Source organism: Cucumis sativus, chromosome 5 (genome assembly GCF_000004075.3).
Source record: "Cucumis sativus cultivar 9930 chromosome 5, Cucumber_9930_V3, whole genome shotgun sequence".
Taxonomy (NCBI): Eukaryota; Viridiplantae; Streptophyta; class Magnoliopsida; order Cucurbitales; family Cucurbitaceae; genus Cucumis; species Cucumis sativus.
This window is the reverse complement of record NC_026659.2, coordinates 14364296-14379577: the sequence shown is the minus strand read 5'-3', so window position 1 is coordinate 14379577 and position 15282 is coordinate 14364296. Positions and strand designations below refer to the sequence as shown.

At 34.1% G+C, this 15282-nt stretch overlaps 3 protein-coding genes across 5 annotated transcripts; 1 reads left to right on the top strand and 2 right to left on the bottom strand.

The window, feature by feature from the left end:
* The first annotated feature begins 1667 nt into the window (after positions 1–1667).
* On the top strand, positions 1668–5568 carry LOC101222667 (protein NSP-INTERACTING KINASE 2). 2 transcript variants are annotated; one of them, XM_031885782.1, is made up of 12 exons: positions 1668–1933; positions 2011–2118; positions 2519–2540; positions 2642–2713; positions 2808–2951; positions 3032–3103; positions 3275–3334; positions 3429–3526; positions 3699–3848; positions 3942–4283; positions 4372–4751; positions 4840–5568. In XM_031885782.1, exons 1-12 carry the CDS (start codon positions 1831–1833, stop codon positions 5158–5160), a joined length of 1872 nt encoding a protein of 623 aa, XP_031741642.1. In that variant the 5' UTR covers positions 1668–1830; the 3' UTR covers positions 5161–5568. The 2 variants fall into 2 exon arrangements, with proteins under 2 accessions (XP_031741642.1, XP_004149504.1); XM_004149456.3 differs by having other exon boundaries at positions 1670–1933; positions 2011–2113; positions 2514–2540.
* A 598-nt stretch (positions 5569–6166) lies between these two features.
* LOC101216987 lies at positions 6167–7934 on the bottom strand. 2 transcript variants are annotated; one of them, XM_004149439.3, is made up of 2 exons: positions 7781–7934; positions 6167–7353 (listed from the first exon to the last, which is right to left on the bottom strand). In XM_004149439.3, exon 2 carries the CDS (start codon positions 7332–7334, stop codon positions 6534–6536), a length of 801 nt encoding a protein of 266 aa, XP_004149487.1. In that variant the 5' UTR covers positions 7335–7353; positions 7781–7934; the 3' UTR covers positions 6167–6533. The 2 variants fall into 2 exon arrangements, with proteins under 2 accessions (XP_004149487.1, XP_011654568.1); XM_011656266.2 differs by having other exon boundaries at positions 6167–7341; positions 7781–7925.
* Positions 7935–9249: 1315 nt separating this feature from the next.
* On the bottom strand, positions 9250–13625 carry LOC101216753 (LAG1 longevity assurance homolog 3). Its single transcript, XM_004149438.3, has 7 exons — positions 13228–13625; positions 11615–11844; positions 11091–11246; positions 10660–10845; positions 10332–10516; positions 10061–10140; positions 9250–9708 (listed from the first exon to the last, which is right to left on the bottom strand). The coding sequence occupies exons 1-6, from the start codon at positions 13363–13365 to the stop codon at positions 10109–10111; spliced, it is 927 nt and encodes a 308-aa protein (XP_004149486.1). The 5' UTR covers positions 13366–13625; the 3' UTR covers positions 9250–9708; positions 10061–10108.
* Positions 13626–15282: the final 1657 nt, after the last annotated feature.

Genomic DNA, 15282 nt, shown 5'->3' with positions numbered 1-15282 from the left:
CCGTTGGGAGTTACCCATTTCTCTTGGACTGCCTTTCTATCGATGGTGGTTTTGTGCGTCAAAAAACACCTTTTCTTTGTAGTGATTTTTGCAACACACTAACCATTTGATCAGTCGATCACAAGAGAATAGGTTGTGACCCCACTAGAGAAGAAGTGTAGTGATAACAATGTGTCACCCTTTGGTCCAAGCAAAGGGTTGAAAGAGAGAAGTGTCATGTTACAACCAAGGACAACAATGCATCAACCAAGAAGAGTGTTTAAGAAAGCCAAACTAGGGGGGAAACAAGATTGGAATGGATAGTCATCGACGGTGTCAATGAAAGCTCAGTGGGTTCAGATGGGACCCCGAGCATGACCTCAAAAGTGGGAATTCTATCTCTCTAAATTGACAATCCATCTGATTGGGATTTTTTAAAAAAACCTTTTTTACACTTGAACACATTTTCTTAAAACACTTCAACAATCGATCCAAACTGGTCAGGATATAGAAAATTTCTAACTTGACACACAATTACTTAAAGCCAAGGCCATACTTCTGTTCTTTAACTCTTCCTTTTGCTTTTGTCTTTTCCCCTCTCTACCACCAGAAATTAAACTGAGATTAGATATTCAATTTCTTCCACCTCAAAAACTCAAAAAACCACATACTAGAATAAAGAGTATAGATTAACAATGAATTCAAGCATAACTTAGCAGATAAAGACATCGATCTCCAGGTCAATGGTTCAATCTACATTTCTGCAACCATTGAACTAAAAACAATAGGGAAAAAAAGTTTAAAAAAGCTCCCACTTATCCCAACACATTTTGGATCAAGTGCCTATAATCCCAGAGCCCTAATGAAAGAACATGAATGATTACCATGTAATCAAATTTAATAGAAAAAGGTGATGATGGTAATGATTAAAAAGTTGAGAAGAAGCAGTAGAGGCCAAAATTCAGATAGATTTGAACATCAAAGTCAACTCATCTTATATTAATAATGGGACCAATCTTGCACGTGTAGCTCAATAACATTCTATTGCAGCATTTCATATTGCCATTGGGGACCTTCATTTTTCCAATTCACTCTACTCTACATTAAGAAAAAATAAATTACAGAGGACTTTTTGACCAAGTGTCTGTGAAATGGGAAAGACCGAAAAAGAATTCTGCTTTCATTATTTCTCAACTTTCATAATTGACTGGGAGAAAGCAAAAGCTAAAAAGAAAAACAAAAAGTTAACTTTTGAAAAGTAAAACATCTCAAAACGATTCTTGGAGTAAAAACCCCTCGGAATGTTAGACGTAAATTGAAACATGAAATGGTATAACAGTAATATAAAAATGGAATTTGGATTACCGTATCGTTCCAAGTCATGACACAATCTTCAAAATCTCAATTGACTTTCTACTCCAATTCTTGTACTAATATAAATCAATATATCTGTTTTCAACCATGTTTAAATAATAGAGTATCTAAGTTTTGGTTATTATGGGTTCTGTCTTTTAGATATTCCCTTCTTTCTTCTTGCCTTTTTGTAAAGAAGTGGAGTGGCAGACATATTGATTCTTTTGTGTCCTTTCATAGCCATTCTTTTGGCAGTTGGGGCCTCAACGAATGTTTTGAGTTAGTGAGTGAGACAGCAAGCGGCTCAAGCAATGTAAATATATCAATCTCATAAGTCAAAACTAAAGCTAACAAATTATTTAGGTTGATTTGGCTGGGTCGTATCTTTTTTCTAACTTTTATTTCCATCACCTCTTTAACATCTAACTTTTTTCTTTGTCGAAAAAGCTGTTCCTTTTGTTCATCTTGTCAATTGATGAACCTGCAGCTGTCAGTTTAATGGAAATTATAGGAAAAACTGGGTTACTGTTTGGTCTGGCTTTTCTTTGGTTATGGGCTTTTTCATGTGAGGCTTCAACAAGCAAAGATCTTACTGCTGAAGGTAATTGTTTTCTTCGGTTTCAAACTTGGGTAAAGTCTAGAGTGTAGAATTTAATGGATTTTGAAAAAAATTTACAGTTCAAGTTTTGATGGGGATCAAAGCTGGTTTGAAGGATCCTCATTCTGTACTGAGTTGGGATGAAAATGCTGTGGATGCATGTACTTGGAATTTCATCACTTGCTCTCTGTAAGACCCCCAATTATCCATACTTATAGGAGGAAGGGTAGAAAAGTAACTGCACAGGGAATTATTATGGAGAAATGATTGGAAGGACGTTCTGAGTGGTAGGGCCCACTGGGCTGAGGAATATGTGAGTCTATAAATAGGATTATTAGGTTGGAGTAGCTAGGGTATTTTTAACTTTTAGGAGGTAGGGCTACAGCAGCCACCAGGGTCTCTTAAAACCAAGAGGCTGGTATGATCTTTTCTGCATTTTTCCTTGTTGTTTCTTGTTATTTCTTTTCATCTTGTGAATCTGGATCATTTGGCTTTATATATAAATAAAGTAAACCAGAGTACCGCCTCTGTTTAAGCCATTTATACAGTCCTTTCAGTCTAAATTATTGTTAGTATCCTAACACTCTCCTGATAAACTGGTCATTGGCATGTAAGTTCAACTCCAAAAACAATAAAACAAATAGAAAAGCTCTAAAAGGAGCTCTATGTGTGTATCATATAATAATGTGTTTTTATGTTGTCTCATTCCAGAGGAGCTCCAAGCCAAAACTTTTCTGGTACACTCTCACCAAGTATTGCAAATTTGACAAACCTTCAATTTTTGTAAGTCTCACAACCAGAAGAAGACAGTCATGATAACTTGTAAAGTTTCTCTTTGTGCTAATCAGTTCTTGAATTCATTTCTATTTTTCTGTAGGCTTCTTCAGAATAACAATATTTCAGGAAATATCCCCAAAGAGATTACCAAAATAACAAAACTTCACACCCTCGATCTTTCAAACAACTCGTTCTCTGGTGAAATTCCCAGCACTTTCTCCAATATGAAAAGCCTTCAATACCTGTAAGTAGGATTAAAGATACAATTGCATATTCTTCTTATATGATAGATATTCTAACCAGAAGTTTTGGTATTGATATCAGGCGACTCAACAATAACACTTTATCAGGGCCAATCCCAACGTCACTGGCTAACATGACCCAGCTTACCCTGCTGTAAGAAATTCCACTCTCTTTGCTGTTTGAGTTTAACTTTCTTCAACAAACATTCAGTGAAGATATAATTGAATAATTGTTTTTAAGCTCCCAAACAGCTTATAAATCTTTAGCTTATTTATATTTTAGTTGATTAGAAGTGATTGAATGCTTTTTGTTCCCTTGTTTTAGGGACTTATCCTATAATAACTTGAGCAGTCCTGTGCCCAGATTGCTGGCTAAGACATTTAAGTAAGTTATTGCCGACAGGGTTTTAACATTTTCTATTCTCTTTTTCAATTTGTTCTTGTTGATTTTTACTATTGATTGCTTCATTGGTTTACAGCTTTACTGGAAACTATTTGATTTGTTCCCCTGGAACTAAGGAAGTATGCTATGGAACAACTCCGTTGCCACTTTCTTTTGCTGTTCCTAATTCCACGTGTAATTTTCTTTTTCTTTTTTAATTCTTTATCCACACACAGTTCAACTATCTTCTTCATACTTTACTCCTTGAATCGACCAGTTCATTTCTAAGCTTTTATACATCTTTAGCAATCGAGCATGATAATTCTTTCGAAGCGAATAACTTGAGTTTTGTTTTTGACTTCTAAAGATTTTCAACCTCCTAGGAGACACAGTGGCCAGAGAATTGCTTTAGTTATTGGTCTCAGCTTGAGCTGCATCTGTCTGTTCACTCTTGCATATGGTTTCTTTAGCTGGCGGAAGCATAGGCACAATCAACAAATATTCTTTGAAGCTAATGGTAACTAACTAACAAATATAACTGAATGATCCTTTTGAAAGAAAAAAAAAAGTAGCCTTCCATCATAATTAACAAGCACTGAATGTTTTTTAGATTGGCATCGGGATGATCATAGCCTAGGGAACATAAAGAGGTTTCAGTTCAGAGAACTTCAGAATGCTACTCACAATTTCAGCAGTAAAAACTTGGTTGGGAAAGGTGGTTTTGGAAATGTATACAAAGGATATCTACAAGATGGCACCATCGTAGCTGTAAAGAGACTCAAAGATGGAAATGCTATGAGAGGAGAGATCCAGTTTCAGACTGAAGTTGAAATGATAAGCTTGGCAGTGCATAGGAACCTTCTCAGGTTATATGGTTTCTGTATGACAGAAACCGAAAGGCTTTTGGTCTATCCCTACATGTCCAATGGCAGTGTTGCAACCCGTCTTAAAGGTAAACAAGCCTCAACATGGTGGATGAATTTAACCTCGACTATGTACTAATTCAATATTTTTGTTCAAACTATTCTTTTGAAATGCAGCAAAACCAGCTCTGGATTGGGGTACAAGGAAGAGAATTGCCTTGGGAGCTGCCAGGGGATTGTTATACCTACATGAACAGTGTGATCCAAAAATAATTCATAGGGATGTGAAAGCTGCAAATATACTTCTTGATGATTTCTGTGAGGCAGTGGTGGGTGATTTTGGGCTGGCAAAGCTGTTAGATCACAGAGATTCACATGTCACTACTGCAGTTAGGGGAACCGTTGGGCACATTGCACCAGAGTATCTATCAACAGGCCAATCCTCAGAGAAAACAGATGTTTTCGGGTTCGGAATTCTACTTCTTGAGCTCATATCAGGTCAAAGAGCTCTCGAGTTTGGTAAAGCAGCAAACCAAAAGGGTGCAATACTGGACTGGGTAAGCTAAAATATGTGGAATATCGAGACTAGCAGGTACCAAAATTTCAAACCTGCACGATTAGTTTAACAAATTACTATACTTGCAGGTAAAGAAGATACACCAAGAAAAGAAGCTTGAAATGCTTGTTGACAAAGACTTGAGAAGTAATTACGACCGAATCGAACTTGAAGAAATTGTTCGAGTTGCTCTCTTGTGCATTCAATATCTCCCAAGCCATAGGCCTAAGATGTCTGAAGTGGTCAGGATGCTTGAAGGAGATGGACTTGCTGAGAAATGGGAAGCTTCCCAAAGAGCAGAAGCAAGCAGGAGCAGAGCCAATGAGTTCTCCTCTTCAGAACGTTACTCTGATCTTACCGATGACTCTTCATTGTTTGTCCAAGCGATACAGCTCTCAGGACCAAGATAAAAAAAACTTGCTAAGCACCAGAAAAAAGCAACATTGAACTGGCCAATGACTGGGAGCAGTACGCTGGGGAACATTCTAAAAAACTAAGCAAACTCTGAACAACATAATATTGGAGTTTTAAAAGATAATGGCTAACATTGTAATCACTTATCATTTCTTGAAGACCACTTCCTTGTGTTCTTGAAGAATGATGTTTTAGGCAATTTTCCTATTTATGGCTGCATTCTATGTATTGAGCTTGTAAATGTAATTTGTATGGGTCCTTTTCTAGCTATGCTTTTCTTACGTCTCGCTTAAGATGGCCAGTTGATCAAGCCACACAACTTGTAAAATAACAACGATCTATAATAACTTTGTGGTATTATACTTGCAAATCTCAAATTAAAATTAATATATATATACAAGGGAGAGAGATGGTTCTGTGCAAATGATTGGCTCAGCTACGAATCACCAAGCATTGTAATCAATCGACTAGCCTTGAGTTGCTTTCATTTTATATTAACATGGTGCATTCAAATATGTACAATTTCAAGTTTGAACAAGACTTGGCAAAGAACATACGAAGATCCCAAGACATGATGAAATCTTCTCTTGGTAGGTACGTTATCAATTAATATAAAATCCAGTTACATGATTAAATCCAGAAAAATATTCACAGGAGTAAAATATTTACAAAAGTCCAAGAATATGATTAAGTCTTACCTTGGTATCTACTCACTGATTGATGTAAAAACTAACACGACGATTCAATCGAGAGAGAATTATCCAAATGAGAAAGAAATTTACAATAACTCAAGTTCATGGTTAAGAACCTTGGCTTGCACCTTTGTTTTTAATAGACACCATTACTAGAGCAAGCGTATATACATCTCAATTCATCTCTGGGGACAGCCACTTGACCTTGCAACATCAGTTGCCAAGAAACCATGGGGTGTTCTATCTCACTGGCCCCTTAACTATCTATCATAGCATGGTATGACGATAGAAATTTAATCCATAAAGGAAATTCCAAGTAAATGATTTCATTTAATCAAACCAGGTTTGAGTCATTGGTTTAAAATAACAAACAGAGAGCTTCAAGTGCAAGTATTAATAGAATAACTATCATCTCAAGCATCATGACGAGCTGAATGTATCGTTGGTATTAGCTAGCTAAAAGTCAAACACTAAAAGAATTACACAAAAACCTTCCATAACCTATAACAGTCAGTATAAAACCTTGCGAACTGGCCTTAATTAACCACTGAATTCCATCTCCCTCAACAAATGATCTTGTGCATTAACATCTATTTCTACAATTTCAGTGAAAAGGAAAGAAAAAACACTGTCCACCACACAGGGAATATATAGTAGAATCTGAAAACACAACTCTTTCAGGTGTATAAATCGAGGTCCTTAATCCGGTTCGCATACTCATCCCCATTATTACTTCCAGTGCAAAATTCTAATATTGGTTGCAATGGTGCATTTTGGTGAAGCAAAGATTTGAGCAGAGATAACACCTCGCTTCCATATTCAGGCCATGAAACACAGAGTGCTCCCTTGATATTCTTCATCTGACAACGTCCAAGCAAAGCAGCAGCCAAGCCATCTACAACACTTCCTGATGGATAATAATCCAGGCCTTTTAACATTTGTGAACCGTCATTACCCTCATCGTTTCTCTTACTTTCAGAAGAGGTCTCCAACTTGAAAGCAAATGTCTCATCAGGCGAGAGCTTCCCCCTAAAATTTTGGCTCTGAAGACTATCTAAGATCAGAACCCTCTCAGGAATTATTTTATTATCAAGTAGTAGCTTTGCAACAAGGAGAGATCTCTCTGCAGGAACAGAAAACTGAACGGAGACAAGAATAATGAGTTCATTATCTTGATCAATGGAGTAAATGTCGCAAGATTTGTCATCAACCGACGGCTGGATATGGTTTCCAGAGAAAGGAATTTCAGGTAGGATGAGACTTCCAATAAGGGTTTTAGCAGATAAATGACGGAAAAGATGCAGAGAAGGAGAAGAAATGGCAATGACAAGCAGGGAGGGGCGGAGAAGTTCATTAGGCTTAGATTTGGGAAACAAAAGAAATGGGGAAGGAAGAGATGGTGATGGAGGAGCAAAATTATTAAGATCATCTTGGAAAAACCTTGAAGGAGGGGGAATCTCCGTTAGAACATCTTCCATTTTGTTCCTGACAAAAAAGCTATGGCATAGATAAATAATCACAATCACAATTCACACCTATTCATTCAGCAAAATCAAAATAAGCATTTGGTTTCAACAGCAGATAACCAGCAACAACATCAAGCTAACTAAACAAAAATTATCATTTCTCACCATAAGAAACGTTGCAGAAAAACAGAATTCAAAGCTTAAACTAGATAATTCCCGTACTACAAAATTAAGCTACCCAACCCAAAAAGTAAAGTGAACCCAGATTCAGAACCAGGTTATTCCAATAAACTTTAGCAACAAGAAATCGAACTCAATCGCAAATGACACATGGTTTTCGCTACAGTTACTTAATAAGACAGATTAACAAAATGCGTTTCGAAGATTGACGATCTAAAATGACCTAAAAGAAAAAGAAATGGGGGGGAGGAGGAGGGAAAAAAGAAAGAGGTACCAACCGGAGGAGAGGCGGTGGGAGGGGAGATTCGATTCCGCAAAAGGAAACTTCCGGTTGGTGTCAAGTTGTTGGGGTGAACTGTGAAATGGAACTGTATATTTAGGTTTCTTTTTACCGAAATGAAGAAAGTTTAGATAATGTGCATTGTGCTCTCTCTTTATTTATATCTATTTGGTCAATCATTTTCATTTTTAAAGTTTGAGTTTCTTGCTTAATAAGTTTTAAAATTTCAATAATAAAAAAAAACTAATTAATGTGTAGACTTAGGAAATCTTAAACCCAAGCTACTACGTTTTCGGATAAATAACTAAAATTTTAACTCAAATGTAAACTGTACACTTTTTTCTCCTACAAAATATACATACTCTCCATTTTCTTCCATTTATGTAAATTTTCTAAAACTTTATTACAAATATTGATAAAATGTTTGATGAACATTTTTTAAAATATTATAATAAAGAAATTTAAATTTAAAATGGTAAAATAAACCTCTTATAATTTTCAATTAAATAATGTATTATTCATATTAGGTTAAAATATCACTTTTGGTGTATGGGCAACATTTTGTTCAAATTTATTCTTCTACTCAGGATCATTTTTATTGAAATTAATTATCATAATAACTTTCGTGCAAATAAATACCATAAGTGAGTATATTTTTAAAACATAAATTCTAAATTAAGTCCATAGTAAACACTAAATTTAAGATTTATTGAAAGTTGAAGGACTAAAACTAGACTTTTAAAAAATATGAAAATTGATATTTTAACCTTTATATTATATTTGTATTTGTATTAATGATATTTTGATGTTTATTTTTTTGCAATTTACCACTTTGTATCAATCTACGTCTGACATTGAAATTGATGGTACTAACCTAGGCTCATTTTGATCTTAAACTGAAATTGATGGTACTAACCTACGCTCATTTTGATCTTAAACTTTCGATTCAAATATTTCTTCTATATTTAATTATGTCCCCAATAAATAATTGATTTACTCCATATTTCTACAATTTATAAGTATCCAATATATTGTTTTTTCAATAACACAGGAAAAAAATCAATCCTCCCAAAACTAATAATACAAATGTAGTAATCAGACCTTCCGTTTCAACGTGAAGATTTAAATGCTTGATTTTTCAGGTATTTTTAATCACCTTTGGTTTTTCTTTTTTTCTTTTATTGTACAAAAGAAATCCATCATCTATGATAAGTGGTGAAATATCAAGCATTTACAAATCTTCTCTATCACAGAAATTTTGTTTTTGAAATCAGAAACAATCATGAAAATACGTTCTCATTTCAAACTACCATCTGATCCCAATAATTATTCATTTTATTTCTAAAACACCTCAATCTAAAATTGTATAAATAATTAAACAAAGTACAAAGAGAAATACAGCATAATCTTGGTAATGCAGTAATCAAGTTACAAAACACACATCAGTTGGGTTGGTAGTACAGTAGCTAACCCTGAAAGAGAGAATTTAGTTGTTCACTATTAAGAAGAGAATGTCTACTGATCTTTGAAGTCAATGAAATTGTTTGTTGGGTATATGAACAAAAGGAAGATGAAAGAGTTCAGTAAGTAAATGAGAAAAGAATAAATAATCACAGTTCAACAGGTACCTGATATCTTAGTTTTCAACCTAACACCTCTGCAAAAGAATCAAGGGCAAAAAACATAAAACAAGAAGGAAAGAGTTTGACCAGTGGTTGCATAGGCCAAAACCTCAAATATCAAGATTTAAACTCCTCTTTCTAACTCCCAACAACCCCTTCTCCATCTTGCATCCTTATCTTATCCTGAATGTATTTTGATGAAATGATACACGGTTCATTCAACTACACAACGCCACGAGAAGATTCACATGCCAAAATATTTGTTTTGGCGAGAACCACATTGTATGACTAATCTCTATCTCATCTGCCCAGAAAACAACAATGTGAACTCACTAGCAATTTAAGTAAGAAGATAAACCAATAGTAGTATTTTGCAAATATGTACCTAATATTCTAATTTGATTTCAAACTTGTGTTTTTGCATATCAGTTTGTTTCAATAGAATTATACATGATATACTCACATTAAGATAAACAACAAATTTACGTGCACTTGTTTCAATATATAAATGAATTATAAGTTATTAAGAAATTAAGTCCAAAGCTAATATGCTAGTGTTCAGTGCTTAAATTCAGAATAATCATAGTCATATGAAGCAGATGCTAGTTTCTGTTTTGTTTCTTGTAGGGTCATCCAAATGGTTTAAGCATTTATACCATAACTTTCATGTATGTAACAGTATGTTCTGCATCGATTGTTCCTTGTCAATCTTCATGTTCTTCCTCATCCTCAGAATCTGCACAGCTCAAAAGGTGAGAGACGAAAAAAAACTCTTGACAACATTTTCCATATTGGGAACATATAACAAGCTGAGGGTGCCCATAAAGTTTGTTATCCCATAAACAGTTAAGTCAAACCTTGACCTCTACTAAATATGTAAAAGTGAAGCTAAATACCACATGTCATTTACAGCGAGCGGATATTTACCTGAACGAACATCTTCACTAATCTGTCCTCTAGCTTGGATTTGTTTAACAAGCATTCGGTAAATTAACACCCACCAATATATGTGAAGAACTAAAAGGCAAAATAGAAGAGTATTGAACACATAATAGTAGATTGGTCCATCAACTGGATGTTTGTTCTTGTCCAATACAAGGAGTACTTCATAGCTGAAATAAAATGGGGAAGAAAATTAGACAACAATATTTAGGAGAGTGAGAGGGGAATGAATTCAAGACTTCATGTAACCTACTCCTCTGAACAGTTCAATTGATATGAGGTTGCCACAAAAAGAGGCTGAAATCTGACATACCTTGTACTCCGAAGGATCCAAAATGGATAGTAGATGAGACGTAACAATAACCAAGACAAAACAAAGACTACAAATGCAATGCTAGCCAACATCTCAGCGCCACTATATTTGGACATCTTTCCTATCTCCAGAAACACATCATTTGCATCATGAAGTGCAAGAACCACAGAACCAACACGAGCAAATCTACAAGAACAACGTACAATATGGGCATTTTAATAAATTGGACAAATGTTCTGATAAAAAGAATATTACATCTGGTTGTATTTGCACCGAACAATTAGTTTTCAGTGCAATCAGTAATTGAACACAATAGACAGGTCAAGCCCAAGACATTTCAGTCTTTTGGTAATCAGTATTTTCCAAGTCATAAAGGTAGTAGCAATACCATCGTGTAAAATAGTCCAAAGCTTTAAAGTATAAAGAAGTACCTAAAAATGTAGGAAAGTACGATGAGAATGAGAGTTGCCACATGGTGGCTCATGGACACCCCAAAGTCTGAACGTCTTGTTTCCCAAAAAATCAAGGCAAATATGGAGTACGTATAAAATCCAGCAGCATACATATATAATCCCTTCAATTTCAACCTGAAACATGAAAGTTATTACTTTATCAAATGTCCTAAACAATAGATCTCGGTCAAAACACAATTTAGTCCAGAAACTTTTGCTCTTGCAACACTAACACTTGTCCTTATATTTCCTATTACGAAGATTTACACTTCGTATTTTGAAAGATATAATGATTGAATCCTTAGCACTAAAAACATCGTTATAAAAGATACATATGAAGGGAAAAATAATCGAACTATGTTCGTGAATTACAGCTGGGACTAACAGTTTTTAACCTACACTCCTAAAGTAATGATATCACCCACAAATATTGTATAATAGTAGACGTAATGGCAGACACGGAACCATCACAAATTAAAGAAAAAAACACTTGAGACTCTTACTTAGCTCTTTGATCAGGCCAGATCTGTTCTCCTGGTCCTACCCAAAAATGTTTTGTGCTAGTAAACCAAGGCTCGTTATACGTAACAGATAGAGCCAACAACTCTGCAGAAAGAAAGTAAATACATTTCCAGGCTGACTCCTTAAATTTTCTTATTTTCTTCCGTTTCTCATCTGTATTCACATCCTTCAGCTGATAGCCTTTTCCAAATATCAGTCTTCTTCCCACTTTCTGTAAGAAAGTTCGAACCATAGAAAGTTAGGAGCTCCTCAGCTACAGTACAGGAGGAATTTTAAAACAAAAGGAGGGATGCCAATAAGGCAAAAGCATTCTCATCTAAACAGCATTGATCAAATGCAAAAATAATAAATAAAGTCATGAAAATTTGGTAAGAATCTTATTGGTTCACTAGATTTATTGAAAAAAATGGGTTACACAATCAAGTAAATGCTCAAAAATTAGTATGCAGGCACGCGAAAAATTGATGCCCATTATAAATTTCTCCAATGTGCTTGAGATTTCACCGAGTTGATCATCATAAATAGTACACTCTGATAATCATCACACATCAAGCTAGTGAACTTCACACAATTGAGTTCCCTACAAAATTCTCAGTTGAACTATAAAAGAACAGAACCGCATACACTTCGTATATCACCATTGAAATAATGCTCAGCTACCAAATTCTAAAGAAGTTGGCATCTCCAAAAAGCACAAACACATGATCAAACAAGAAAGTCTTTGAGTCAAAGCAGGCAACAAACAATCAACTTCACAATGATTATAATAAAACATTGAAATTTTGAGCCCAAAATACACTCTTTCTTGTCAATAGCACATGGAACTCACACTCAGTTCAACACGAAGGAGTAAGTTAGATACTAACAACCACAATTGGCACTGCTTGCTGACAAAGAGGAATAACTGGTTTCTACCATATTCCTAACAGGTTTGGTGAAATATTGGACAACACTAAAGAATTGGTGGAATCATTCTGCTATTATAATCAAAAGCCTACTGAAGACGAAAAATGAACAAGAAATACCAAAGCTATTGGTACAGAGTTCGTCAAAGACTAAAGAAAATAGTGGAGAGATAAGAGTAAAAGGTGAGAGAAGAGAACAAAGAAGCGGATTCAAAAACCAATGCATGACGAATAGCTTCCCAACAGCTATGGAACAAAGAAGCCCAAACAGCAAAATATTGTCAGTCTTTTATAAATCATCACCACTACCAGACCAACCAAGACTCTGACACCACATTTAATAGAAACTGCAGATAACATATACCACCAAAACCTTCCTTAATTTCAGTATTCCCCAATACAACAAGTATCTAAATTAAAACATGGGTAGTGAATGAAATGGCAATTAAACCCGAGTTTAACTTCAATTAATCAACACGGCTTAAAAGAAAAAACCCAAATGTCAATTACGCAAAGCAGATACCAACATGAAAAAGAACAGAATCATTCAACGAACAGCCAGTAGTTAACCGGGTCAACGGTCAATTGAATCTCAATTCAACAATGGAAATCAGCTAAACCAATACAAAGATTAAAAGACACAAAAGTCGAAAAGGAAAGGAAGTGAAGGGAGGAAAAAAAGGGAATACCTCAAAGACAAATCTGTCGAGGAAAAACCGAACAGTGGGAAAGAGAAGCGCAAAAAAGGGAAGAAAAGTGAAATCCTCATAAGAAGGGAAAGATTCAAGCTCCCAATCGATTGATTTGAAAGAACCAATCAAACCCATCTGAGATTTTGAGTTCTTTGATCGAGTGGAGAAGAAAGAAGAGGGTGAAGGGATCGAAAATCAACAGAGTTTCTCTCTTCCCACGGAGTTGTGTTGTGTGTGTGCGTTGGCAGAGACTTTGATTCAGCCACGAGCTACCAAAGTTTGTGGGCTGTGGTGGGTCAAACCTTCGTGCTAGCAAAGTGCAAAGTTTTAATTTGCAATGGATGAAATGTGAATACTTTCCTGAATTGTCCATTCCTCTCTAACACTGTCAACCTCATTCTATATACCATTTTCTAGTTCAAACAACGATTAAACCTAAACCCAAACTCAAATGACGATTACTATCTTACCTATAAACTTATACTTCACTTGAAAATTGAATAGTTGAATGGTTACAGCAATATATATGATTATAAATTATTATTACATTCAGTAGGGATCTGATTAAAATTTTCTAAGTTTGAATTATGTTAAGTGAATCATTTGTTTTCCAAATACTTCGAGTAAATTTTACTTTATATACAATTAGTTGTAGGTTTGTTGTTTAATATATTCATTTTTACCATAAGTTATTCTCTTTCTAACAAACGTTTATTATGTTATACATTCGAACTATCAATTTCATGGTACATTGTACTGTGAATTCACTTTATAACTAGTTGAAGATGATGATATCGTTTTAAATTAAATTATAATTTTAGTTCTTACAAAGTTTAGATTTAAGTGGGATTTATTAACTTTTAATTTGGTTTTAATTAGCATATAATAGGTTTTTAACATTTTTAAACAAATTTATCATATGTTGAGAGAGAGAGATGTTATGTTTGTTTTAATGTAATGCAAGAAGGAAAGTAAGTTTAATTTCAAGATAGTTTGTTTTAATTGGATATAATTGACTTTTTAGAATAAGTATTCATATCATAACATATGAATGGTAAGAAATAGCATTCTTATTCAAACTTGAACTTATAAGAAAGAAGTTTTATGGATGGAATCAAATATGCAAATATTTACCTACAAAAGAGTGCTCAATTATTGGTAAAAAAAAATGAATGTGGTTATAATATTAGAGAGCGAAAGCGAAAACCTATGGGATTGTTTCTATAACTGGATAACCAACAATGAAAATTGTCTTTACATGGGATGATTTGGTGTTTTGATGATCCCTATCTTATTGATCGCAACTTATGTATTTATTTTTGTCTTCATTGTCACTATTCCAGTAGATATTGATGGTAGAATCATGATCGGGTAGAATTTAGAAATTGATAAGTCAATATAAGATCGAATCATCCACTTATTCCTTTGCGCTTTTTTTTAATAGCAACTCTTAGTCTATTATTAGGAATGTTTTTATATGTGTAATTATTTCAAAGAAGTTGATTTTTTTAAAAAAAAACAAGCCCCCAATAATCGGTCATAGTTAGTACATTTCTTCTCTCAAGTCATAGTTAAGTACATTTCTTCTCTCACGGTCATTAGTTCAAATCTTTATACATTTTGTTTACTAAAACAGTACCAAACTTGGAACCAATTATCAATTTCACTTAAATTTATATTACCAAACATCAAGTTCCACATTTTTTTAATTAGTTTATCATGTGATTGAATATTTGTTTTCTTAATTGTTTTATTATATTAGTGTATATAATATTTATATTTAAATTGACCACTTTTGCCATTTAAAAATTATTTTAAATAAAAAACTATTGAAAATGTTTACAAATATAGAAAAATATTACTTTATGTATCTATGTGATAGACTACCATCCTTATCTAGATGTGTTGTGATAGGTTACCATCCTTATCTAGATGTATTGTGATATATACAAATAACAGTTTATCACAATAGGCTATAATATTTTGCTATATTTAAACATCTTTTATCACAAATAAATTTATATTATCCTAGTTTGTTTTGCTATATTTTAC